Raw genomic sequence first — 26482 nt, 5'->3', positions numbered from 1 at the left:
TTCGAATTAGAGTAATTTCAAAATTGTGTGTGCGTGTGTAAATAAATTAAAAAGAAAAAACCAAAAAAAAATACAAACAATGGAGGACATCTTTTTTGACTGCTGCAGCGAGGGTGAAGCCGAATGCGAGACTGTACTCATGCAGCGTGAGGGCATACTCAAGGCTGGAAAAGGGGACGCTACCGACCACCGTTTATTGCAGAGTAAACCCAGCAAGTATGATGATCCCATGCAGATACGCGATATATTACATCGTGCCGCGAATAGTGCACAGATACTGCTACGCGGCCTGGGTGGGCATTGCGAGTACACGAGGTTAGAGCCACAGGGATGCATGTGCTTCTATCCGGCAACGTTGGAGATCACCACACGAGTTCAGACGGAATCGTCGTGTGGCTGTCCCCCGCATTGCCAATGCATACTGCGCGGCAGTCCAGTCACCCTGAAGCTTCCCATGGAGCTGAATCCGCACAACGGTCAGGTCAATGTGAACATATTTCAGCCGAGACCGAAGCAATTGACTGCTGCCGGCGAAGGCGTCGGCGGTGGCGATAGGCGCTCCTCTAATCCCCCTCCAAGTAACTTGCAGCGGCATTCACAGCGACGCGAAGGCCCTAGGAAAATCGGGCGTCGTGTGCGTTGGGATGCTTAGGAGCTATGGCGGCAGTTCTTCCAGAGTTTTGTAACTCCAGTGAAAAGAGTGGGTTTTGTTGCCAATCACCAGTGACGAGCTTGGATATGTGTTATTGCAATTCGATAAAAGGCCAGAGCAACAAAATGTGGTGAAAAGCATAAGACAAACTCTACGGTTTACACATCAGGACACAGCTTGGAGCTGCGTTTGTAAATTTTGATAACGGTCAAAAGCGCGCCTGGCTTATGGATATCACTCGTATTTGAAATTATATTTTTGTAAATTCAGTTCGATTAAATAAGCAACATATGAGTAGGCAGTGTTTTTGTTGCGGTGCCTGACAAATGGGTTTTGGTTCAGTTCATTTTAATTATTTCAAGGAGCAACATCGTAGAATAAATTTCATGTAAATTCTTATATTAGTTGGAATACATTTGGAGGCATAGTCCATTTAGTCATGGACAAGGACAGGAATAAAACGAATGCCAATAAGAATGTATCGTGTTCTGCTGCACGATGCAAGAAACCAGATACCTGCGTCCATTTGCGCAGCCTTCGCCAGCAGCAAATTAAAGCGGGCACCTCCACTCAAGTACTCTATCGTGGGCCCAATTTTCAGGCACAGCGCAGCGATGAGGATATCTTTTTCGATTGTCTTAGTATTGGCGACACTGATTTTCCCCGGGAGGGTCACAGCTGCAAAATGTTCGCCAGCTGCAGGACGATCACTAGCACCAGCCCCACAATGTGCAGTAAGACCTCTACTAAAAAGGGAACATCCAGTTGTAAAACAACCTCCACCTGTAATGCGTCAGCCAGTAGCAAATTCGATGATCCGGTGGTCGTTCGCGAAACCCTTGAGCGTGCTGCAAATGCCACGCAAATGCTGCTACGAAACTTTGAGAGGAATAAGCGGGTGTGTAAACGACCGTGCAGCGCAACTCTGGAGATAACAGCGCGTCTGTTAACCGATCCCAAAGAAACCAACTCAAAATGCCGTCTAGAGGGCAGACCGGTAACCGTTCAAATGCCACTGCATTTTGATCCGAATACGGGTCAAATGGTCACATGCCAGCCACGGCCTATTGAGAAGGAGACGCCAGGCAGCTCAAAGCAGACGTGCACAGGTAGGGATACCAGCAAAAAAACTTTTAAGCCGTTAAGTGACGCAGCGGACGTAGAAGATGACTACAGCATGTTTAAGGGATCATGTGGTCCGTCCATTGAGAGCATTGGGCTGGCCCCAGTGATAGTGCCCCTACCGGTAGCGATGCCAGTGCCAGTACCAGCGCCAGTGCCAGTGCCAGTGCCAGTGCCAGTGTCAGTACCAGCGCCAGTGCCAGTGCCAGTGCCAGTGCCAATGCCAATGCCAGTGCCAGTGCCAATGCCAGAGCCAGAGCCAGTGCCAGAGCCAGTGCCAGAGCCAGTGCCAGAGCCAGTGCCAGAGCCAGTACCGGAACCCCTTCCCACGCCAGAAGCAGTACCTGAACCAGAGCCTGAACCCGAGACCGAATCAGAACCAGAAACAGAGAAATTGCAGAAAGTTGTGACGATGTCAGAGTCGGAGACAGAAGTGATTCTGACACCAGAACACGATCTAACACCAGAACCCTCGAAAATAGAGGGGCCTGTTAAAAAGTATTTTCTGGCCTTGCCGCAGCATAAGGAGTTCTCAAATTGTTCACCTTGTCGGTTTGAGCCTAGCCCCATTATGGACGAGGATGGTAACGTCTTCTGTCCGGGCAATTGTGGATGCTGTCAGTGCCCGTGGAAACGACGTTCCTTTGATGACAATCGCGACCGCATTAATGTGAAGGTCTGCCGCTGCGTACAGCGCGGCACCATTTTCTCCAACTTTGATGAGCGAGAGACTTGCAGTCAGACATCCTATTTTGACTTTTGCCCATGCAGGGAGAAGGCCGAGGCCAAATTCCTCGAGTTGTATCACTGCGAAATGTGGGCAGCAACGGACATAACTCGCGGTCGGGAGGTACAGCTCTCAGAGATCAAGGAGCTAAGGACACCGCCGCAAACGCGCTCTTAATTGAATTCTTAAAATCCGTCCCTCCCAATCGCTTCGCTTCTCTTTTTGCTCATAATTAGTTCCTTGTCCAAATGGCCTATAATTTATTGAGATTGTGTTCTTCCCATCAGAATAAAATGTTCAAATCAAGTCCAACTGCATCTAACTGTCTCTTTTTTCGTTCTTTTTTTTGCAGGTTGCCCAGCTCTGATGTATATGCAAGATGAGCGACGCTATCCAATGAACGCTGATGCCCTCGCCCCCAAATACCGCACCCAAGACATACAAACTGACCAGTCCCATTTGATAAATGAAGCTCAAAAGGCTGTCCAAAGGCAGTTCAACGGCAACGAAATGCCCAGCAAGCCAACGCAGACACAGAATGCAAGAAAACAGCAGGATATGGAGGAGGGTGGCGCTGAACTGGCCAAAACATCTCAGACGGACACATCCTATCTTCACGATCACTATGGACGCTCGCTCGGTAAAAACTTTGTTGCGGACAAGCGATCACAAACGCGTGGCAGTCTTGATTACTATAATATGGGCAAAATTCATTATCCCACACAATACATATGCCGCATTGTAGACGAGAATGATACACATCTGCAAGAAAGTGTTCCAACTCTTAACAATTTTGATGAGAACCACTCAAATCGTCAACATCCAGTCGATGAATGTGTTTGTACCGATAATGGTGATTGGAAGCAAATAATTAAAGCTAAAATGCGCACGCAATATCAGCAAACAGAATCTTGTTGCGAGTCAAAATCACAACCAAGTATACCATCCTGTACAGCCGTACAGCCATCAGATAATAAGAACAGTCCACAAAGTTATAAATCCAGCAGTTGTCCCTGCGGCTCAAAATCTATGCCCAACGTATCATCTGCGGAAGGTCAACCGCAACCACCACCGATTCCGGATGGTAAGAACAATACACAAAGTAATAAATCCAGCACTTGTCCCTGCGGCTCAAAATCGTTGTCCAACGTTCCATCTGTGGAGGATCAACCGCCGCTTTACGAGGAACCGAAAATACAACCGCAACCACCACCGTTTCCATGTTATTGTGATTCAGACAAAGCTCAAGGCAAGGACTTTTCTCAACTGAGTGATGCATATTGTTCAATACCCAGTTGCCATACCGCTCAGAGCAGTTCCGTAGATCAACGAACTGACATTTCCCAACCAAGTAATACTGCTTATTGTTCAATACCCAGTTGCAATACTGCACAGGGTGGCACCGTTGATCAAAATGATAAGTCTTCCAAATCTAGAAATGTTGCCTCTCTTCCAATGCCCAGTTCCGAAACCGGACAGAGTGGCATCGAAGATCAAGCCATTGAATTTTCCCAGCCAGGTGATACTGCCTATTGTTCAATACCCAGTTGCCATACTGCACAGAGTGGTACCGTAGATCAACGCAATGACATTTCCCAACCAAGTAATACTGCTTATTGTTCAATACCCAGTTGCCATACCGCACAGAGTGGAACCGTTGATCAAAATGATAAATCTTCCAAATCAAGAAATGTTGCCTACTCTCCAATATCCAGTACCCATACCGGACAGAGTGGCATCGAAGATCAAGCCTTTTCCCAGCCAGGTGATACTGCCTATTGTTCAATACCCACTTGCCATACTGCACAGAGTGGTACCGTAGATCAACGCAATGACGTATCCGAACCAAGTAATATTGAATATTGTTCAATACCCAGTTGTCATACCGTAAAGGGTGGCACCGTAGATCAACGCAACGACGTATCCGAACCAAGTAATATTGCTTATTGTTCAATACCCAGTTGTCATACCGCACAGAGTGGCACCGTAGATCAACGCAATATCATTTCCCAACCAAGTAATACTGCATATTGTTCAATACCCAGTTGCTATACCGTACACTGCGGCACCGTTGATCAAAATGACGAGTCTTCCAAATCAAGAAATGTTGGTGCAGCAGATCAACCCACTAGCCCATCTCAAAAAGCTAATGCTGCCAACATTCCAATGATCAGTACTCATACTACACAAGGGGGCACTGCTGATCAAGGTAAAGCCTTGTTTCAACCAACTAATGCTGCCTACTGTGCAATGCCCAGTTGCCATGCTGTACAGAGTCGCCCCGCAAATCAAGCTATTGCTTTGTCCCAATGCTTAAATCCAAGTTGCCTTACTGCACAGACCGGAATTGTGGATCCAAATACGACCAGATTATGCACTGATCACGGCTTGCCATCGTTGCTTTCCGGGGACAGTTGTCCCCGTGGTCAGGACAATCAGGCTGGAATTACCGGGGTTTATTATAGCCTGGAGTCGGGCCATAGTTGTTCAATGCCATCAAGTGCTAGCCCGCGAGCTGTAAATCCTTGTAAATTGCCAAACGCACACAGCCCTGTGCCAAGTTGTTATTATTCCTTGCACTCTGAGACTAGTAGAGGAAACGAAAAGGATAACGCTACGGCATTTTATAGCGTGAGATCTTGCACCAGTCGGCCACTCGATAACGTAACCACTTTTGATAGTGTGAAACCTGGATCGAGTCATCGGGATATCTGTAACTGTGATCAAACGGACAATGCCACTAAATTTTTCAGCGTTGATTCTGGCAGCACTCGTCTAGTCGATAATAGAGGTCAAAAGGATAACGCCACGACCTTTTTCAGTGCACAATCGTGCGCCAGTCGTCCGGTCGATAATAGTCAAAAGGATGACGCTACCCGCTTTTTAAGCGTGCAATCCTGCAGTAGTCGATTAGTTGATAATGTTTGTCATAAGGATAACGCCACAACCTATTTTAGCGCACAGTCCTGCACCGGTCATCCAGTCGACAATAGTTCTAAAAAGGATAACGACACAACTTTTTTAAGCGCACAATCCTGCACCTGCTCGAAAAAGGATAATGCCACTGTGTTTTTTAGCGCACAGTCTTGCACCAGTCGACCAGGCGATAATATTTGTCCAGGAGACGCATCCACTTTTCTTAGTTTGGAATCGGGCATCTGCCGGCCAGCAACCACTCAACCCAATGTCGAGTTCTATACAATCCCCAGTTGTCTCAATGCGCAAAGCAACTCCGGTGTGTTTGGCACGCAACCCTCTGTGATTCCTTGGAGTATGGTTACAGCGAAAAGTGGAAATCAAAGCGAAAATACCGACTGGCGAAGCGCGCGCTCTAAAAATACCGCTGAGCTTGATCAAACTGGAGTCGATGTGGCGTGTTCTTGCCTCGCACCCGATCCAAGTACACGTACCTTCCTCGCAACAGAGCCGAGTAGCATTGCACCGGCCACTTCATTGGGACAAGCATTTTACCAACAAAGACAGAATATGCAGGTGTTGAAAGGAGCGAACTTTTTTGATGGACAAAGCACGACTTATCAGAGCGCGCGTTCGGAGCCCAGCGAAAGACATCCTTGTTCCTGCAGCAAAAGTGCACGCTCTGACGTGGGTACTCAACAAGGTGAAAGCTTTTTCGATGCAGACAGGAGCAATATAACGACATCCATGAAGAGTCGTCCGGTTGAGCATGATGAGAGTAATGCGGATGACGCCTCACAGCATAGTAGTGTCCATCAGGTAGCCTGCAATAAATCTTCTTTGGGCTACGCCGACAAGACCTCGTCACGCTCGCAGTCTGTAATGGCCAAGGTTACGTGCTTATGCTCGTCAGATCAGAGGATGAAGTTGGGAATAATGGGACGCGAGGTTAGGGAAGGACCGCCCTTCACAAAAGTTGAAGATAGTGGCTTAGAATGCGCCATTGTGCCCACTGATCCTGTGCTTGTGTCAAAAATGTTTTCGGCAGCCGCTACCAAAGACTTCAGCTGTTGTCAGAGCTGCAATGTAGCACCGAGCACAAAGGTTGTGTTTATGAATCGGACTGACAAGTTTTGTGATTGCGATTCTTCATCTGAGACTTCCATAGGCGGTACCGCTGTCAAGTGTTTATCTGAATTTAAAGATGTTGAAAGCGGACCCTCGAGTTGCACCTGTGACAAAGAGTCGTCTAGAGGGATGTCAACTCATAAAAGGCAAAGTTCGGCTGGCTACAAGTCCTTGGATCCATCCGTACTTAACGGTGACCAACAGATGTCCATGAAAAGCGCATTTACCTGTTCGTGCAACCATCCAATGTTGAATGCCGACTATAAATCGGCTAAGTCCGCAACTGCACATTCCAAATCCTGTCTAACAACCTCGAAATACGGCGTGTCCATGCCAAACTTTAGCTTGGCATCCGATACCGGGGGTACTAAGTTTTCTGGCCAATATCGCGTCAGCCCTGAAGAGGGTGCTATAGAGCAGGACCGGGAAGAGGTCCAGGTTCAGGAACAAGTCCAGGTGCAGAACCAAGACCGAGTCCAGGGCCCGGCTCAGGACCAGATCCAGGACCCGGCTCAGGACCAGATCCAGGGCCCGGGTCATTACCAGATCCAGGTCGTGTGCCAGGATCAGGATCACGAACAGGACAATTACTGTGAGTGTGCATCCGACAGGCAGATGACGAGTTACAGGAGCTGTATATCGAACGATTGGGGCAATGCTGGTTCACCAAAGGAACGTATTATGAATATTTTAAATTTATTAAGCGATTCAAACGATTGCTGCCTGGATCGCACGGCCACTATACAACAACTGTTTCGTGAACTAACCATGATGCTTCGTCGAGAGGAAGAGGATGATAAAGAGGCGGCTGAACCCTTATCCTACGAAGATTGTATGGCAGCTGTAACGGCAGGCCGACTACCACCAAAAAAACAGCCCAAGTCGAAAGACAAGTTGGAGCGGATGCAGTGTCTTGATCAAATGGAAAAATATCTGGAGAAATGTTTTCCGCTAAAAACGGGTCGGACTATACAACCGACAGAAATCGTCGCTTTCGAACGCGATCCAAATTTTGATCCTTATCGTAAGCCTTATGATACCGACACTGAATCAAAGGATACGAGCTCTAAGAATTTCGTCAGCTGCCATACTGACGTCGAGTTTCATCCGCCATTCGCATCCGATTCCTATCGAACGGTCTCTAAATCTGAAAGCTGGAAATCCCCAGATTCCAAATCGACAAGCAATAAATCTTCTGAATGGAAGACTCCCGATACTAAATCTGCCGATTCGAAATTGGCAGATTCGATCAGCTGGAAAACACCAGATTCCAAATCATCCAAATCACCAGATTCTAAAAGGACTACGCCCGTAGGGGGCTCTAAGCGTAACTCGCAATTGGGATCTTTAAGTACCGACTCAAGAAGGAATTCTGCATCACCTTCTAGCCCAATAGATGAAGAGAACAAAGCAACTCCACTGGCAGATATGGATGCAGATGACTCTGCCGAAGCAACAGCAGCGGCACCTGAGATCCCTGAAGAGTATGGCGAAGTTGATGTCCAAGCCGACGAAGAGCCTCCAGTACTGCCTCCAGAAGAGCCTGAGCCTGACGAAACAACAAACGAACTTACTCCAGCCTCTGGAGCCAATAAAAAGCCGAGTTGTGTATGTGGGACTGACGAAGAGCCTACTAAAGTCCCTCCAGAAGAGCCTAAGCCGGACGAAGCAACTAATGAAATTACTCCAGATTCTGGCGACATTAAAAAGCCAAGCTGTGCATGTGGGCCTGACAAAGAGTCTGAAGCAGCTGACGAAGCAGTGGAGGAGGAAGCAGATGAGGCAGCGGACGAAGCAGTGGATGAAGAAGCGGACGAAGCAGCAATCGAGGCTGAAGAACTCACTCCAGATTCTGGTGCCATTCAAAAGCCGAGCTGTATATGTGATCAGGATTCGAACGAGGCTGAAGAACTAACTCCAGATTCTGGTGCCATTCAAAAGCCGAGCTGTATATGTGATCAGGATTCAAACGATATTTTGAGTCCGCTTACGGATAGGGAGCGCCTACTATGCGAATATATGATGCGTCGCATGTGCGAATTGTGTGGGGATGAGCAAACCGTAGAGGAGGAGGCCACGGAAGGCGTGGATCGACCGGGTGAGCCCTGTGTTTGCTGTCACTGTCGCGCGCTCACTTGCGACAACCAATGTAAGACTGTATCCAAGACCCTGGATGCCATCCGATATGATCCCGTTGCCGAAACGGTAAGTGGTCAGGTTTTAAATAAAACAAATCTGTCCGCCCGTCTTTATAATTAATATTGAACCCATTAAAAATGGGTATAAGGGTATATTGTATATGTTCAAAATCCAAATGTATGTAATAGGCAGAAGGAAGCATCTCTGACCCCATAAAGTATATATATTCTTGATCAGCACCAATAGCCGAGTCGATCTAGCCATGTCCTTCTGTCTGTCCGTCCGTATGTATGAACGCAAGGATCTCAGAACCTATAAGAGCTAGAGACTTGAAATTTTAGATGTAGGTGCTCCTCGATAATCGATAACTTACTCCGTTTCCAAGCAATCGATAAAAATCGATATCGATATCCTGTTTTTTGGGCAATTTTGGTAAATAATAAGAGCTAGAGTCACCAAACTTGACATATAGCTTCTAAAATAGAATATATATGTGCATTTGATGTTGGAAGAAGAGGGTTCAGGGTATCCCCTAGCTCCCGACTGGAACCTCTTACTTGTTTTTTCTAATTTCGCTAAAACGTATGTTTTAAACTATTTTTAACTATTGTTAAAAAAGGCGACACATTTTCCATATTTGAGGTCTTATACAAATTTTGCATTTAGGTTTTCTAAAGCCAATAGATCACCAAAATGTTGCTTTTTAAAGAAATGAGAGAAATTTCATAAAAATCGGTGAGCAGGGAAGGGCGGAGCACAGCCTTTGCTCAAGGTCCACGACTTCAGTCAGGTACATATTGCGGCGTTGAGTAAAGGATATTCCCTTGTAGTGTACCTTTTAATATAGTTCTCTTAGGCGTTTAATAAAATTAGTTTGCTTTTCTTACAGAAATTTTTCATTGATTCCATCATTTGTGATTTGCATGCTATGAATCATGTGATGAACAAGAATAAAATTAATCCTAAGGTAAATTATGCAACCTGTCTGCAGACCGAAACCTTTTTTTTAAAACATTTCCCGCCCCACAGACGCCCAAGCCGTCGCCTTGTATGGGCAATGGGCCAGGAGAAAGTTTTCCTGTAACCATTACGGATGTCTCAAGTTTGGGCTGTCGTGCGCTCTATGTGCGATGGCAGTTGGATGACTGCGCCGCCGTTGGTGGATACGAGGTAAGCGCAGTTTATAATTTATATGTACCCAATCATTATATATGACCCTCTCCCGTCGATAGATTTATGTGGACGGCCATTTGACGAATCGTTTTTATAGTTATCGGCACGAATCTGGTGTCGTGGCCAATGTGGATGTGACTAAGCGGCATCAGATCGTTTTGCGCGCGCAGGCGGTGGGTCAAGAGTTTCCTGGCGATGAAGTTGGTTGCGGCGAAAATGCGATGGTACACGCCCATCCGGAGATGCTGGTGGGCGCTAGCCGACCCTGGACACCGAGCGTCTTTTTTTATGAACCTTAAGTGCGCCCAGTTTGACGCTGACGGCGCACAAAGTGCTAGTCAAAAGTTTCTATTCCAGTTTTGTCCGTTCTTAATACCGTTAGTTTCTGTCCCTTTTTCTTTGTGCATATAACTCGATTATCGACTATTATCGATTATTGCACCTAGTGTAGAGATCGATATTTGGTCCAACATGCTTTCCAGCATAGGAATTTCAAGAGGACACTTCGATCGCTTTACAATGTGCCTTAAATACAAAATTGTACTCATCGATGTTGCACGTTTTCTTGCGTTTCAAAACGCGGTATTTACATACATACACTAATATATATTTTTGAATCTGTTATATGAACAAAACTAGAGATGGGCAATGCGAACAAATTGTAGCTTATGAAAATTGTCTAAATCTTGAGATAATAGAGAAAATTGTACTCTGATTGGCTTGTTTTTTAATATTACTATTATGTGTCTTAAAAAGTTATTGTTGACAGCGATGAAAAGTAACAAATGCTAAAAGTTTACACCACAATGATTCAAATTATTGGAAAGTCCCAGTTGCATTTATTGAAATGTAACAGTTTTGTAAAGTTACAAATACGAAAAAATCAATCTGAAAAAGTATGAGTTTCAAGGAAACCTACAATATCTAATTGTACAAAACCCTGTGGTTTTAAAAAACAGTTTGTTGAAAACTCCCTAGTCACAGTCACAAGAAATTACAGAGTTGTGAAGTCACAATTTAATCAACGTTTGCAAAAAGGGAGTTGTATTAAAACACAATAATGAAAGTGAGATAATAAATAACACTGGATTGTCATTGAATCACACAAAGCTAATTGTATATAATCCTTAAGAGTTAATGTTAGAATATAAAAATTGCAACGATTTACGCTAAATCACACTGTAAATGAGCACCCATATCAGGCAAAATTGTCGCAATATAATACAGGAAATTCATATATTTTATATAAGAATATTTATACACCTATTGATCTAGCTATTGACTCAAAATACTCAAACAAAATTCTCTGTTAAGTCTCGTCGCCCATCTCTATTACATCTAAGAAGTTACATACACATATGGATATGTAGATGTTTAGTTAGTCTGCCGTTTTAGGCAAGCATAACTGTTGCATTGTTATAATAACAGTTAATTATCTAATACTAGATACTTACCACCTGGAACGTAGCAATTGTGGACCAAGGTTCATGTTTGAATATACGTAGTTTTTACACACTTATTTAATGCGCATTATTTTTACTGTGAAATATACAATAAAATTAACATTTAAATGCATGAAAGATGCGAAGGCGGATAGTGGGTAGGATATTATGTCATCTAATACTAGGCGTAGTTGCGGCGTGTGGAATGGAACATAGAACTTAAACTATCTACGCAAACAGGGCTGGCAAGTGCCGGGCAGCACAAACGATGGATGGCACTCGGGGCACTTGGGATTCTCGCCAAACCATCTGCCATGAGTGGAGCTGCTACTAGACGAGCTGCTGCCGCCGTTGTTGCCGGCGCGACGCTCTGGTATCTTTAACTGAAATGAATTGTAGAGATCTCCGGCGGCGCTCGAGCCAGGCGCATAGCCCGTGCGTCCGATTGTCTCCAGCGGGAAGGCATACTCCGGTATGAGGAGCTGCTTACGCAGCTGCGTTATGTCTGTCGATGTGGAGCTACCGCTAGCGCTGACCACATCTGCGCGTCGCTGCGCCTTTTCCATGGCCATCATGGGCAGCGTATTGGGTTTGATGGAACGCGAGCTGGGCAAACGCTTGGGCGCAACTGCGGCTGAGCCATGGCTGGCTATGTCATTCAATTTGGAGTTGAAGCTATCCTGTTTGGTCTTGACGCTGTAGTCGCCTGTGGTATCTGGGTATTCGCGCCCATCCACTCCTATGGGCGGATCCAGTTTAGGTGGCTGCAGCCCATTAGCGGGCACCTTCCATTCGTAGTAGATGGGCGGTCCTTGCGTGGTGGCTATGTCATGTGGTACAAACTCCACAAATGGTGGAAGCAGATCGTTGAAAGGCAGCTCTGCCTTGGCTGCCACTTTGGGCGGCGATGTCGAAGTGGGCGTGGCTGGGCGGAATGCTTGCGCCGGCGTGGGCGTACGATGCTCTGTTTGAGCCACAGCTGGGCGATAGTTGATCGCTGTACTTGCCGTAGTGGCCAGCGTGGAGTACGAGAAGGGCTGTCCAGCGTAAGTGGTGGGTCGGCTAAGCGGGCGTGTGGTGGTGCTTGGTCCGGCAGCTGCTGCCGTAAAACGTGTCTGAGTTGAGGCTGTGCTAAAAGGCGCCGCTGACGAAGTCCGCAATGTTTCTGTGGCCGGCTGCAGCTCGTCCTGATTGTAAATGGGATACACAAAAGGTGGTTCATAAATTTTCGATGGCGCCTTGATGAACTTGACCAGCTTGGTGGTGTTTTTAGTCGCTGGCTGCTCAGCAGAGTTAAAGTCAGCCGAGGTATTGTAGCGTGTGCTGTGACTGGTGCCCAGGTCATCTGTGTCAGGATCCGCAATGCGCTGATGCAGTGCCTCCGTCCGCTTGTGCAGCACAGGCGCAACAGAGGCGGGCCTGCGAGTTGTGGTGCGGCTGGTGGTGCTGGTGGGTTTGGCTCGGGGCGTGCTGCTGGCGACTTCGATCTGTGGTTCATAAGCCGGCGGCAGTATAGTGCGGCTGGGTGGAGGAATGCGCCAGCGTGTTTGACCGTTTTGTGCTAGCTGAGATTCAGATTTGGCAGCGCCTTTTGTCGAATCATCACGTATTTGATTTTGACTCGGCGTCAGCTGCTGCACGAAATAGAGCCTGGTTAGTATAGAAAAAGATAATTGTGAATAGGAAAGTCTTACCTTGTACTGGCTTCTAAATGACTCGCCGGAGTAGTCGGGTGCATAGGGACGATCCAGCAAATCTGGACGTGGTGTGCGCAAATTGTTTTCTTCATCGTTTACAAAGGGCTTATCACGCTGTCCTAGAAGGCACACAATAAACAAAAAAATAAGAAAAGAGGGCTAAACACTAAACTAAACACTAAATGTCCTTTTTAGACTTCAAACACTTAAACTTTGTAAATACTGCTTTTTCTAACAGTTTTCCTTTAATCATAGTTTGTTCTCTCTAAATGTTTTGAATACGTTTTAGAAGTTCTAATGTTTTTCACCAAATTTTTAGAAACAAATTAGGCATGAGCATTTTTCTGTAATTGTAAGTCCACTTTATATCTAGCTGGATTTTTCAAATCCCAATATGGATTTTGGTGGAAAGCTAATATACGTGTAAAAACTCAAACTTCTCACAAAGATTTTGATTCTGAAATTTCATTTAATTTACCCATTGAAATTGTTTAAAAGGGTAGAATGGTATTATGCAAATGCATGTATCAATCAGAAGGAAGTATCTTCGATCCCATAAAGTATATATATCAAAATAAATGGCCAAGTCAATCTATCCATGTCCGCGTGTCTGTCTGTTCGTATATCCATGTATATCTATGAACGCGTCGATCTCAGAGCCTACAAAGCTATTTGAATGTAGAGTGTTTATGCGAATATTCCATGGCCGAATCAGATCTATTGCAGAAAATTTCATCAAGAACCACATCGCAGCAAGCGCAAGGCGCAAGGCGCAAGATAAATATGTGCAGTGCATATGCGATTGTATTGTAAAAAGTGGAAGAAGATTTAATGCTAATTATGTGTTTGCTTGGTGTTTTAGTAGCAGTTTCCGGGTATTTTATTTATTCTACTTACAGTTTGTATTGATTTTCACTCACCAATTAGAAGATTGGCCGCATAGTTGCTCTCAGCCTTGGAGCAGTTGACCATGTACCAATGATCGCAGATGAGCATGCGCTGCTGAAAGAGCGTGGTGTTGGGACAGGTATAGCTGAACTGACGGCCCAGACCATCGCACATGTGATAGACCTAAGCGATAAGGATGATAACAGATCATATAAAAGAGTGCAATTCAAAAGATTACGACACACACCTGACAGCCAGTCTCCACGTCCGCATAGTAGCCCGCTGGGCGTCCTGTGCAAGAGAAGGAAGTCTTTTGCGCGTTCAATGCATTTTGGCACTGGAAAAAAAATATTGTGGTTTTTTTTAAGCCATATGGTAAGGAAGCAAAACTGGAAACGTATTTGGAACTTAGAATGCTAACCACTTAAATTAAAGGCGAATTATTTGTTTTAAGATTTTTGAAAGTTAGAATTGTTCCATGTAAAACTGAAAAAAAGTGACGAATCAATGCTCGAACCCACATGTGTGTTCATGTGTGGAATCAAACCTTCAGACAAGTTATGGGTTCGAACCGTGAACCGAGTGTGTCAGTATATGAGAATTGTTTGGGGCGCTTTCCCAAGCCAAGAGCGATTAGTGCGGCTAAACAAATGATACAAGTACTCGCCGTCTGATCAAGATCTATGAATACTCGAACTGGGTACTCGTGTCGAGACCATATACGATTGTTGCTGGCATGCATATGCCACAGCCTCGGGCTATGGTCCACCAAGTGATGAATTGAAGTGATGTCATAAGTTGGCACATGGTGCCACGGCTGCTTGCAACAGTCAGTGGGTCCAAAGCGACCTGCTGCTGTGTGAAATGTCAACTTTGTGTGTTTGTGCTTTTTTCTTCAGTTTTTCATTTTTTGTTGTTTAATTATATAGAAAAAGTCTTCATGTGTCTCTAGCAAATTATAGCCCAATGACTTATCGAAATCTGCCACTGGGCTCTCCAGCTACGTGTGAATATGTGAAGAAGCTTCCGTGCCAAAGACTGCAGAGTCCGTGAAAAATTGTTTTTCCCAGCTGCCTCAAAACAATATAACAAAACATTTGAAGCTGCAGCAAAGCCCTAAGCCCAGCTTATATAATATTGTAAAACAAGAAAAGAAAAAATAAAAATAATACAAAATAATTTATTTACTGGACAACAGATGTTTTTGCTTCGATAAAATCGTAGGACGTTCGCTGCTTGCTGAACCCTTCAAATTCCTGAGTTAACGTTTCACAGTTAATTCGACGGCTGTGACTAAACTTTTACTTGTCTATAAGCTCTATTAAAAAGATAAAAGATACATGCTGACATTTTGATTTTCCGTGTATGTATTCCCAGGTTGACATCTTACATTTTGTAATTTATTGCGGAGTGTAGCCTTAAACTGTATATTTGAAGTGTGCGCCAATCTATTGGGCTTAATGGGCCGTATTTAAAATTGATATGTAAATAGGAAAAGGACAAGCATATCAATCCCTACCTGCATCGCGAAAATAAAAAATATAAAATTTGTATTGTTATCCAAGCAGACATATCTCCCTTTAAAGCTTTCCTTGCAATTTTGCACCATTTTTTTAACCGCAATAAGAAGACTTTACTAGGCGACTTCTGTCAAAGATGATACTTACTATTTCCTATCCCGCAAACAAAACGATTTCCATTCATCAAAATGTAATTGTCTATTGATGGAGGATAAAAAGGCGATACAAAGCAATAAAAAAAAATAAACTAGAAAGTATCTTGCGCAACAAATATTGTCTACGTATTTGCTTGTATTTGTTTTGCAATACAGTTTTTCAGCCTCTTCAGTTACGAGGTATCTTCTAGTCGAGCTCTGGTATCTGGAGCAAACTTGTTTGTCACTTCTATTAAAGCTCACAACACTTTTACATTGTCGCCTATATGGTGACGTTTCCCGTTAGCTTATAAGGTAATGTGATTAGCATTAATTTGCGACACTGTGGGCTCAAAAATTGTTTTGTATTTGCCTTATAGGGACACATTGTTTATCTCTGAATCTGTGAAGATCTTAACCGATGTGCTAGGCAATTTGGCATGCCAAATGGTTGACTAACCAAATACTTGCCTTGCGGCTAATTTATGTAATTTGATCACATGCTGCGAATATTTGTTGGTGGTAATTTCATAGTTAATAGCACTTCGTTTACGGCCGATGCTTACTGAAATTTTTTAAATAGCGTTAAGTGTTGGAAAATGTTGCTGTGATTTTAAAAGAGTTTTTTTTTAAGCGATTGCTTCATAAATTTCAGCTCAACTTCATCTGCGTGTTTATTTTCATTTTAAGCGTAGCGAAAAAAAGGCAGCACACTTTTTTAAACGTATTTTGTTCCATTTTTTGGGACTTTTTCTCTTCTTCTTCGTTTTCTTCTTGTTGCTGTGGCTGTGCTGCAAAAGTGTCAGTAAAAAGGTCACTTGGTCAGCGACTACGACAACGTCTTTGTTTTAATATGCTTGAAGACCTTTGCCGTTTGTTTTTGTTGCTGGTTGTGGCATGTGTGTGAATGAATACCCGTATCAGTAGGTGCACTCACATAGACAGCCATAGAATAAATTAAAAATGAAACAAAGCGTAAAGAGCGCAAAATTACAACATTTTCCGCCGTTGCTCAAAAGCACTTGGGAAGTGAAGTCGAAAAAAAAACTATAAGAAGAAGGTGAAGACGAAAAAGCTGTCAGACCTGAGTCAAAGGGAGCTTGTGCAGCAGAGAGTTGAGAGGCTTGGGGCTAGGTTATTTTCAAAATGATAAACACCCAATTTTAAGCGCCTAATGTGGCAGCAAATATTGCGAACGAAGAGTTGAAAAGATTTAAATCTCAAAAGTAAAACCATTTAAAGCAGTGCGATTTATTTATAGTATAACTGTTTGTCCTGACTGACCGACTAAAGTTAAAAATTCTTACTGCATTTAACCAATGTGATGAAAGTACACGCTTACCACCTGAAAGTGCGTAAAAGGTGCGGTGGATGCATGAAAGTTGTTTACTTAAAAATCATTTTTAAAGATCTTTCTCAAAATTCATCTGAAAAAAAAGGGGTGAAGGCTTTAGACCATGCGGCTATAATACGCGACTTGCTATGTGAATATTTATATTTTCAAGGGTCGAAAAATTGATGTCTAAAACTAGCTGATAGCACAAACTAGGAACGGACCAAGGCGGGGAATACCAGCTAGTGTACAATTGTTGCGGCTAAAATTAAAAAGAGACATAAAAAGGTTTTTTATCTATTATTAAATATATTTTTTATAAATCAATTTATTCTGATTAGGTAATAGACTTCATATTTACCATACAAAAGTTCCAACCCTTGTATGCAGTATAATTAAATTTGAATAAACAGAAATCTTAATCTTTTATTTATATTTATAGCCAGGAAGTTGAAAGAATACATTTTGTCACGATATATGTTAAATAATTCTTGTATAAAGTCATCGCCTAGCTGTCTATTTGTTTGTTTTTATGCAAGTAACTCTTTCGGATTACAATTCCGTAACTATTCCAAAACGAAAAACTCTAGAAACATGAATGAAACTTTTAAGGTTTGGATTACTTTTTAGGATTCAGCTGCTTGACGACAGTTTAAAGAAACCCTAAAGGGAATAAACGCAATTGCAATTAGGAATGACTATAAATAAAAATTGTTATTGTTATACTTAACACGAAACTAAATTCCATAGGTAGAAAATAATTGAAAATAATAAAATACATATGTTCAACAATTTAATAAACTAATAAATCCAGTAAAATAATTTATGAATAGATATCTATATGGCAATTAGTAAGTATGATAGTTAATATTTGCTATAAATATTTGATGAGCCAGATGAAAACCTGATGAATGTTAATGATGATTTTTGATGAAAACAGCAATTCCTAAAAGTATTTGTATACATAGTATATTACTATTACTAGAATATCGAAATACTTTGCTTACGGAATCTCAAGATTTGAATAGATGTAAGCATTCAGTATTATATATACATATTTAAGCAAATAATAAAAGCTATCTCTGGCACGCTAATAAGCACTTGCATTCGACTTAGTATATAGACAGTGTCAATCGTTAATATAATTCCAAACAAAATAATTTGCATTTCAATGTGTTTACGTGCGCGGGTCAAAGCAGCTGTTTTTGCATGTCTTCCAAATACTTATTAAAGTTTCGTTGAGGTGGTTGGGTGATGGGTTATCGAAAACTTACCTCACTGCTCAAAAATAGCGCCGTAAAGCAGAGTAATGCCAGGGCACCAAGCTGATAATTTTTCAAAACTGAAGGCATTTTTATCAATATTTATTGTTGCTGTTTTTACTGTTTTTGAAGGTGTCTCCAATTGCCCAATCAATGGGCTGGCTTAGTAGCGTTTTGCTGGGCTGAAAGTGTTGAATAGATGATATTGTAAGTGTTGGAAAGTGTCTACTAATTGACTTATACATTACTACTATAATAACTCCAATTGTGCCCGAGTCGATTTACTTAAGGTGCACGTAACAAACTTTCTTCAACAGTTTTGTAACAATGTGCAACAATGGGGCTTGGAACTTCCAGGGTGAAAACGATTTTCGATTTTAAGTTCGTAATTAATTGTAATTTAAAAAACATTTACAGTCGTTGCCGCAGTAGTAGTAGTTGTTGTTGTTATTGTTGTTGTTGTTGCCAACAAGCGGCATAAATTGTTGCCATTTTATGGCTGGCAGAATTAGCAACGCATTTGCTGCGCCCCCGTTGCCCCTGTCTCTCCATGACCTCCACCTACAATTCAATTTGCAACCTTGCAGCTTCAGTCTAAACACACAGCACACACACACACACACACACACACATATAGTGTGTTGCTTGTCGTGCTGTGTAGCAGTGCATCCAAAATGCAGTTTGTTGACGCTTTCCAAGCTTTCCAAATATGCCAAGTTGAACTTTGAACTATTTGCTGTTTTTTTTTCATTTTGTTTTTTTTAGGAGTTGCTTTCCTTGAAGCCACATACATCGATCCATTTAAAAGCAATCTAGCTCTCAAAACTATAAATCTTCTTCAAATGCAGTCAATACAAGTTTTCTGTTTCTGTTCTTAATCTTGATCTGATAAATAAAAAGCTTTAGTGCTTCAAATCAATTTTAACAGACTCGAGCTACTCAGAGTCGATAAATTTTCGTATGTATTTAGGTAATCAGAAGATATATATTGTGTATTTCGTTTTATGTTCTTTAAATAATTGCTGTGACATTTTGTCATTGGTAAAAATCAATTTCTTGCATTAAACATAATCCCACTGTTTATTTTAACTTTCATTTTAATTTTTCTCGTGGTCTAAAAAGGAACATGTAGAAATAGTCATGAGATTTCTATGGAGATTTTTATACAAGATATAAGTATAATAAAAACTTGCATTTTTAAAACTATAAAATTAATCATCGGTCTTTCTTCTCTCAATCTAGATTTATCTGATAGATACACTAATCAAACTAAAACAAACGTTTAAAATTCGCGAGATTATACACTTTATAGTTGTGAAATAAAGCCTTAAGAGTATTGATATTTAATTTGATTAGAGACAAAATAATAATTACGAATATCATTTATTCAAACTTAAATCTTACTTGTATGCTGAAATCTTAACTCAATGCAAATTGTTTGAGAACATCTTATTATTGAGTTGAAAATTATCTACAAAATATCTGTCACAATTTTTGTGTGTCTTGAAGAAATTACTTTTCAAAATAAAAAATTAGCTGGAAATATTTCTATTTTTTGGCATTCCTGTGATCTATTGACAAGATCATTTTGTGCGTGTCGAAGACACAACAACCTCCACAAGAAAAGCAATAAAAATTTGGTTGAGTTTTGGATTTTTTGTTTTTGGTATTTTCCTTGGTTTGACCTTTTTGACAAGAAACGGCAACTAGCAACAAAATATTTGCAACTTTATCCTCAGCTCGTGATGCTGGTTTCGATTTTTATTGCAGCTTTGTGCCTTGCAGCATAACAAGAAAAAAAAAAACAAATGGAAAAACGAGCCAAACTCAAAGCCTATTTGACATTTTTGCCAGCAATTTCCACAGAAAGAGCATTTTCGAACCCGAAGATGCTCAGGCAACAACAGAAACAACAATAACTACAATTATACCAATTAGCTGGCATTACAGGTTGATTACGACGACTCGGGCATTTTTTTCTTCTAATTGTTGAAGCCGACAGAAGGAATTACGAGCAGCTTGCAACGGGCTGGGACTGTTCAGAGATGGATGGTTTATGGCTCACCTTCGTCTTTAAGTTAACAAACAAATTGCTGTGCTACACGTAGGTGGGTATATAAAGAATATTCCATATGGTCTTGTTAAGTTCCACTAAACACACATCGCCGATCACGCGAATCGCCCGCTGATCGCTGATCTTTGCAAAGATCAAATGTCAGTTGCCAACTGATCGAATGTGGAAACAAAGTCAAGAGCACACGCGCCAAATTTGAGATTCAATCACGTTCAGTCGTTGCTGTTAAAGATCCATGGATCCACAAGATCCAACTGGCATAAATTATATATTTATTACAGCTTGCCATTAACACTTAATGCCTATCGACAATGCACAAATCCGGCGTTGCAATTGCAAATTGCACTTCAAACGACGCGCGTCAATATTTTATGTTTGCCGCTTCTATTTTGCTTGTATCTCAATCTTTGTATCTTTGTATCTTTTCTGACGTTGTTTTGCCGCTGCATCAACCGCACCGCACGATGTCTCGCACAGAACTGATGTCTGTGAATGCATCCGACTTGGCTTAAAATTCACATTAGGCCGTTAGCGAAGTCCGCCCGCTAGACGCGACACAGAAGAAGCGCCAAACGAGCGTCATCAACGCCGACGCACAGTGGAACAAATCTTTAAGAGTTGCTTCCAAATTAAAAATAGCCAGTTTTAACAGTTTCTTGTAAGTATGTGTAGATTTATCTTATTCGAAAATCGAAACAGATGCATTTGTATTTCATATTTATATCTTGTATTTGTATATATTTATATTGTTTGGTTCGATTTTACGTTCAATTCACATAAATTCAAGTAGGGTTTGTCGTGACACTCGACCTTACACATAAGTATTTCGTTTTAAATTGGAAGCCAAGAAATGTATTTAAACATTTATTTAATTTTACACATACACAATAAAGAATCCCAAAATGTCTAAAATTCAACGTCATCCAACTTAGAAAGTTGCAAAATTTTTAAATAATTTCAGGTCTTTGTTTTGTGAATGCTTTGAATTTGTTGTTTATATTACCTAAATAGATACCAAAACTCTGTTCAAAAATATATAATACACAATGATAGAAAACTTGAATAGATATTACTTTTATTATATTATAACAATTACTTTAATACTGAGAATCTTTTAATTGCATTTGTTCGAGGTCCAATCCTAACTTTTTTTTGGCAATAATTTTGTTGAGTGAACATACAATATGCGACCACGGTGCACTAAACATCTTCGTTAATAGCCGAAGGCGAAGCTGCTGTAAAGATCGTCTAAACGTAGCCGATGTGGGCAGCACAGCTCGAGCCCGAGTCGGAGCCACAGTAAGAGCTACAGTTACAGACAAAGCCAGAGCCAGGGCCCAGAGAGTTGGGCAGTCAACAAAGCGTTAACATTGCAGCTACAATTTTATTTTCATTTTCAATGTTTGGGATTCGGGTTATTAGCGTCGAGTATGCCACCGTTTAAGCGGGGTGGCCCTTCACCAAATGTTTATTTGTCTAATTTATTGGATCACCCCATAGTTGGCTAAATAGAGCGATCGAGAAGAGCAGCAGCAGTAGCAGAAACCGCAGCTCGAGATCTAAGTCAGATTAGGCGGGGGATTACGAAAGGCAGCAACTATCTAGTGTTCGCTGCAAGCAACGTCTTTAGCGTTGGCGTCGTCTATGTCGACGTCGACGTCGACGTCTTCAGTGAGTTTTGTAAGTTGAGATTTCCATTTTCAATTCATGCCGTTTATTTACTTGTTTTGCCGCCTTTCAAAGCCCTTTGTCGTGCAGCGAAAAGCCAAAGAAAAAATTGAGAACTGCAATGGTTGATGCCATATAGATGTGGAGTGGGGTGGGGGGATCAACTGGGGTTGCTTGCTGCGTTGTGTGGTTGTTTGCCTGTTTGGTGTTGCCTCATTGCATTTCTAGGTTCATATATTCATATGGCAGCATTAGCAGCAACAGCAGCAGCATTTATTATTTGGGTTTTTGTGCTCGGGTCGTGACGCTGCGGCTGGGCAGGAAGTTGTGAATACTCTGTCGGGGCGTGAGGGGCGAGTAATCAAGAGATCGAAAAGAAAAATACATTCAAAAAGAAAGAAATCACGGCAATTGAATGAAATAAATGCGTGTTGTTATTTAACAAACAAACGGTACAACGATACGTATACATAACATAAAATTTTGTGACGTCCTGTGCTAGAAAAGCAGTTGATGTTAATGAAAATTGAACTAATTAAACACGTTAAACATTGGGTTGCTGTTTGATTTGCTGTGAGCGCATGGCCAACGAGTGTTGCTGGAAATCGGCCAAAATGCGGCTCTCTGGTATGTCCGTCTCCACACGACTGCCTACAATATCAATGTCATTCTCATTCTTATCAAAGAAGATGTCAATTATGATGCGTACGCCTAGAGTTGCATTTCGGATGATGAAAAGACAGAAAAGGCAGCTTATTCCGTGAATCTTGCATTCTTCATTGAGGTATATACGTACCCTGTTCGGTGCGTCTTATGGTTGTTTTGCTCTGATACGATTTCTCAACGGAATTACCACCCGCCGCATCCGCCTGCAGCGATTGTCGCAGTGAAGTCTGATCATCAGCTGTGGTCACACGAAAGTTGCCCGGTTTCTTATTGTGTAGACGGCTGGGAAGGGCTTGTTGATGTAAATGCCAAAGTAGAGTCGAGTGCATAATCGCATTCCTACCTGCTGCTGGCCTGACCATCCATAGCTGGCATTTTAAGGCATATGCCGTCGCAGCATTCCTGCTCCTGTGGCTGTGTCGGCTCCATATCGCTTAGCTCCATTGGTGCGCCCTTCATGTTGCCACCGAAATAGATGGATTTGGCATGCGCCAATTCCTGATTCTTTTGCGTGGCAAAATTATAAAGATTTATCATGTCGCGGACGCGTATAGGCGGTTCCTCCCGCACTGAAGCTAACGTTTCCGGCTGTGCACTCGGTTGGGCGACTTCGGAATAGCTGCTGCTGCAGTTTTCATCCTCATAGCTCTGATTGCAATTCGTGCCCGTCTTGATCTCGCTGCTATTCATATTAAATATAAAAGAAATTTGTTGAACTTTTTATGTTAAGTTTTTCTTTCAAATGTGAGAACTAAAACATCTACAACAAATCTAGATTGTGAGTGAATGCTATGCACAGATTTCTGCTAAATATACTTTTGTTCTCAATGGTTGCTGAGTTTCTATTACACTGGAATGAATTCTGTATTAGATGTATTAGATTAACATGTGTGATCTGTGTGTGGTCGGTCTGAAAATGCAGCAAATACATCAAATATTCATATTATCGAAGTCATCTCTGTTTAAATTACTTTTCAATTCATTTTCAACGAATTTCTTTTTAAGGGGGAAGTATATGCTCCTGGCTTATGTAGAATAAGCCTGTTTATTTCTCCTCTGTCATGTTCATAGCTAATATCTGTACTATACTGAGTCCCAGCTGCCGTCTACTGGCTGCTGTAAAGGTAGGTCATTCAAATATTATTCAGAAGCCACAATTTAAAGAAAACAAAAGAAAAATTCCATTGTAATGGGTAATTGTATTAGGTACTCATGGTTGGGGGCCCATCTTCAGTTCGTTAACAATTACAAACAATAAACAAATGTAAATGTAATTCATATTTGAATTGATTTTACAGCTTGACCTTCGCTGTGGCAATCAAAAACGAAACTCGAAAACAAAATCGAACCGCATCGACTTTTGATGGTTATTAGTGAAATTCGAAACGTACTGTGAATGCCGCAATGTGTTGAATTGTCTTAGCGCGGATTAAGTGGAACTGGATGCCTACATACTCATAAGTAGATAGAAGATATATACCTATATGTGTGTGTGCGTACTCTTGTACGAGTTAATATCTTTTGAAATTGGGTGAGCAATGACTTGCAGCAGCCGCAGCTTCATCATCATCATCAGCAGCAGCAGCCACAGCCTTAGCGCCAGCTCCATTTGGCACATGCTCCCAAAAAGCCGCTGTTAAGGTCAACTAATTGCAAGCGACATGTGACGATTTCGTTTTGGCCAGCATCAGTTCAGATTTGCTATCCGACTCGCTTGAGCCAAGTCAAGGCTAGAAAACAAACAAAATATTAATGACTATTTGAGGATATAAAACTTTCATCTGATTGTCAGAATCATTTTTGTGCGCTCACAAATACATTATTTTTGTATTCCGCAGATTCCTTAACGTATTTGTGTCGTACAAAAGCATATATGAACCCAAAACTATTCATAAGTTGTAATAGTGGGCACTAAAATCTGTGAGATAAAGAAATAGTTTTGAAGTTCTAAATTTGTATGTTAGACACTAAAGACTTTTGAAGGAACGAAATCCTGAAAATGCAAATGTATCATTAAGATACAATATTATCATTGAGATACTAATCTCTATGGTTATTTTATGAAATAGAAGTATATTGAAAAAAGAAAGGTATCTTTATACAAAATTATCTCTCAGATAAAAAGTATATTTTAGATAAAATTGTATATAACAGATATAAACGCATTTTGAAGTAAAGTGAAATAAAGGTATGAAATATATAAAAGTATCTCTTCCAAATAAAATGAGTAGTATCTACAATAAATTTGAAAATACCAATTCAATGCCTTTTATCCAATTATTCGCTTCCATACAACAAATTTTTGACATATTCCTCATTAGCAGTTGGATAATAGTAATTCAAAAAAATTCATGTGAATGCCAAATTTTGGTTCTTACATATCACGAGTTTGCTCTGCACTTGTTGGATGCGCATCTTTTGGCAATTAGCTGCGATGTCAACGGGTTCAATGGAAATCAAGAGAAGGTGTGGGGCCTACAGCTACAATACGAGAACGATTAAGAGTACGAGTACAAAATACTCATTGAAACAGAATGTTGCTCCCAAGTTTTCGTATAGACCACATACCCAAACATGCCGGCGAGGTGTGTCATCGACATCTCTCAGTTCTTGTTGCTCTCACGGGGGCGAGTAGGGGTATTAAAGGCGTGTGATTCTATTGAAGGCCACCAGCACAGTAACAACAATAACAATAACAGTAACAGAAAAACAACAACGAAGAATGCTGAAGAAGTGTCTGCTTAACTTAAAGATACTCTGTAATTGCTTGCCTATTCGTTAGTAAATAAATTTCTTGTTCACAACGCGATCTTTAGCGACAGGCCTAGGCCTTAACTGCTTTAAACATAGAATAATTGCGCACACAATGTTATTTTTTGATGTTTCCCGAGATTGGATAGATAGGTGAGCGTGCGTTACTTAATAAAAGTAAATAATGAAGATGATTTTAAGCTCATACTTTATATGGAATAGAGGTATTTGCTGCTGGCTTTTACATGTCTCAGCATTGGGTCATAATACCCATTTTGTTTTGCGAATTCCTTGATTGCAGAGTATTAGAACAAAATACAATTGTTGCTTGCCATTTATGTTAGCTCATTTGTTCTGCTTCTTTCTCGTTCGTACCCAATGGGCAACATACATATGTTTAATTGCTAAATTGGTGCAATTCGGCATAATTCACGTTGATGGCTGAAGTCTTGTTTCTTAGTTTCGCAAGGTCTCATTGAAGTAGCCCAACAAAAGCAACAACAACAATAAACACAGATTCACACGTTGATTAAAAATTATTTAAAGCGTCACAAAGCCGCGGGCCACAGCTGGTCATGAGCATGAAAAATGAAAGTACTTATAGAGTAGCAAAGAGATGACCGCATTTTATTTCAGTTTTTTGCTTAGGTCCGACTCATTATGTTATCATTGATAACAGCTAACAGCCAACAGTTAACAGTTAGCAGTTAGCAGACTGTCAATTATTGCGTATACGCCACCGACAAGCGACAAAGGGCAGGAATTGAATGGCGCACATAATGAATAACGACTAACGAATAACGTGTGTAATGAGTCTGGTTATTATGACTATGTCTAGTTAATAGTAAAATAAGCCTACACTGAAAAAAACCAAACGTAGCTACGATTTAAAAGAAAACCGAAAAATACGAAATTACCAAATTTAATTGATTTTAAATCATTTTATACTTTGCACTTTAAAGAGAGGGTATAATAAGCTGTATTACTTGTATTTGGAACAGTACTTAACTTTATCTTATTTTACTCATTTGTTTAATAATTTATACTAATAAAAATACTTTTGAAATGACAGCAAATTCTACAAAACCCTGAAGTTTTCTATGGCTACAATTTTGATTTTTATAATCAATTTAGTTTTACGACTGATCACCAACATATATAATTTGATCATATTTGATCTTTAGTGTGTA

The 26482-nt window shown here is 41.3% G+C and overlaps 4 protein-coding genes across 6 annotated transcripts in view; 2 read left to right on the top strand and 2 right to left on the bottom strand.

The window, feature by feature from the left end:
* The window catches only part of LOC115770914 (myosin-11-like), a 34943-nt gene extending 23511 nt beyond the window's left edge, over nt 1–11432 (top strand). The window contains exons 1-5 of one of the 2 annotated variants that reach the window (XM_030716358.1): nt 1005–1761; nt 2854–8750; nt 9574–9651; nt 9714–9854; nt 9917–11432. In XM_030716358.1, the coding sequence (XP_030572218.1) occupies nt 1092–1761; nt 2854–8750; nt 9574–9651; nt 9714–9854; nt 9917–10156 (7026 nt within the window). In that variant the 5' untranslated portion in view covers nt 1005–1091 and the 3' untranslated portion in view covers nt 10157–11432. Of the gene's footprint in view, nt 1–1004; nt 1762–2853; nt 8751–9573; nt 9652–9713; nt 9855–9916 lie in introns of those variants that run through there. The other variant, XM_030716361.1, reaches the window with a different exon arrangement.
* On the top strand, nt 59–946 carry LOC115770916. The gene is made up of 2 exons (XM_030716365.1): nt 59–216; nt 268–946. Exons 1-2 carry the CDS (start codon nt 80–82, stop codon nt 650–652), a joined length of 522 nt encoding a protein of 173 aa, XP_030572225.1. The 5' UTR covers nt 59–79; the 3' UTR covers nt 653–946.
* A 77-nt stretch (nt 11433–11509) lies between the features above and the next one.
* Nucleotides 11510–20685, bottom strand: LOC115770915. Of its 2 annotated transcripts, none has more exons than XM_030716364.1 (6): nt 20199–20685; nt 18146–18315; nt 14132–14221; nt 13917–14067; nt 12994–13115; nt 11510–12930 (listed from the first exon to the last, which is right to left on the bottom strand). In XM_030716364.1, exons 2-6 carry the CDS (start codon nt 18221–18223, stop codon nt 11524–11526), a joined length of 1848 nt encoding a protein of 615 aa, XP_030572224.1. In that variant the 5' UTR covers nt 18224–18315; nt 20199–20685; the 3' UTR covers nt 11510–11523. The 2 variants fall into 2 exon arrangements, with proteins under 2 accessions (XP_030572224.1, XP_030572223.1); XM_030716363.1 differs by having other exon boundaries at nt 11510–12933; nt 20199–20684.
* Nucleotides 20686–22286: 1601 nt separating this feature from the next.
* Nucleotides 22287–23321, bottom strand: LOC115770705. The gene is made up of 3 exons (XM_030716100.1): nt 22885–23321; nt 22672–22823; nt 22287–22586 (listed from the first exon to the last, which is right to left on the bottom strand). The coding sequence occupies exons 1-3, from the start codon at nt 23229–23231 to the stop codon at nt 22420–22422; spliced, it is 666 nt and encodes a 221-aa protein (XP_030571960.1). The 5' UTR covers nt 23232–23321; the 3' UTR covers nt 22287–22419.
* Between the last annotated feature and the right edge of the window lie 3161 nt (nt 23322–26482).

Source organism: Drosophila novamexicana, unplaced genomic scaffold (genome assembly GCF_003285875.2).
Source record: "Drosophila novamexicana strain 15010-1031.04,08,12 unplaced genomic scaffold, DnovRS2.1 tig00004560-arrow-pilon, whole genome shotgun sequence".
NCBI lineage: Eukaryota > Metazoa > Arthropoda > Insecta > Diptera > Drosophilidae > Drosophila > Drosophila novamexicana.
Note: the sequence above shows the minus strand (reverse complement) of the source record. Positions and strands in the feature narration are given on the sequence as shown.

Excerpts from the sequence above, each read along its gene's own strand:
- LOC115770916 (XM_030716365.1), top strand. The coding sequence starts at position 80 with ATGGAGGACATCTTTTTTGACTGCTGCAGCGAGGGTGAAGCCGAATGC. Across the intron at positions 217-267 it reads TTGCAGAGTAAACCCAGCAA|TGCACAGATACTGCTACGCG; the intron begins GTATGATGATCC and ends TGCCGCGAATAG.
- LOC115770915 (XM_030716363.1), bottom strand. The coding sequence starts at position 18,223 with ATGCCTTCAGTTTTGAAAAATTATCAGCTTGGTGCCCTGGCATTACTC. Across the intron at positions 14,222-18,145 it reads CGCTATTTTTGAGCAGTGAG|TGCCAAAATGCATTGAACGC; the intron begins GTAAGTTTTCGA and ends TTTTTTTTCCAG. Across the intron at positions 12,934-12,993 it reads CATTTAGAAGCCAGTACAAG|CAGCTGACGCCGAGTCAAAA; the intron begins GTAAGACTTTCC and ends TATTTCGTGCAG.
- LOC115770705 (XM_030716100.1), bottom strand. The coding sequence starts at position 23,231 with ATGAATAGCAGCGAGATCAAGACGGGCACGAATTGCAATCAGAGCTAT. Across the intron at positions 22,824-22,884 it reads GATGGTCAGGCCAGCAGCAG|CCGTCTACACAATAAGAAAC; the intron begins GTAGGAATGCGA and ends AGCCCTTCCCAG. Across the intron at positions 22,587-22,671 it reads CATAAGACGCACCGAACAGG|GCGTACGCATCATAATTGAC; the intron begins GTACGTATATAC and ends ATGCAACTCTAG.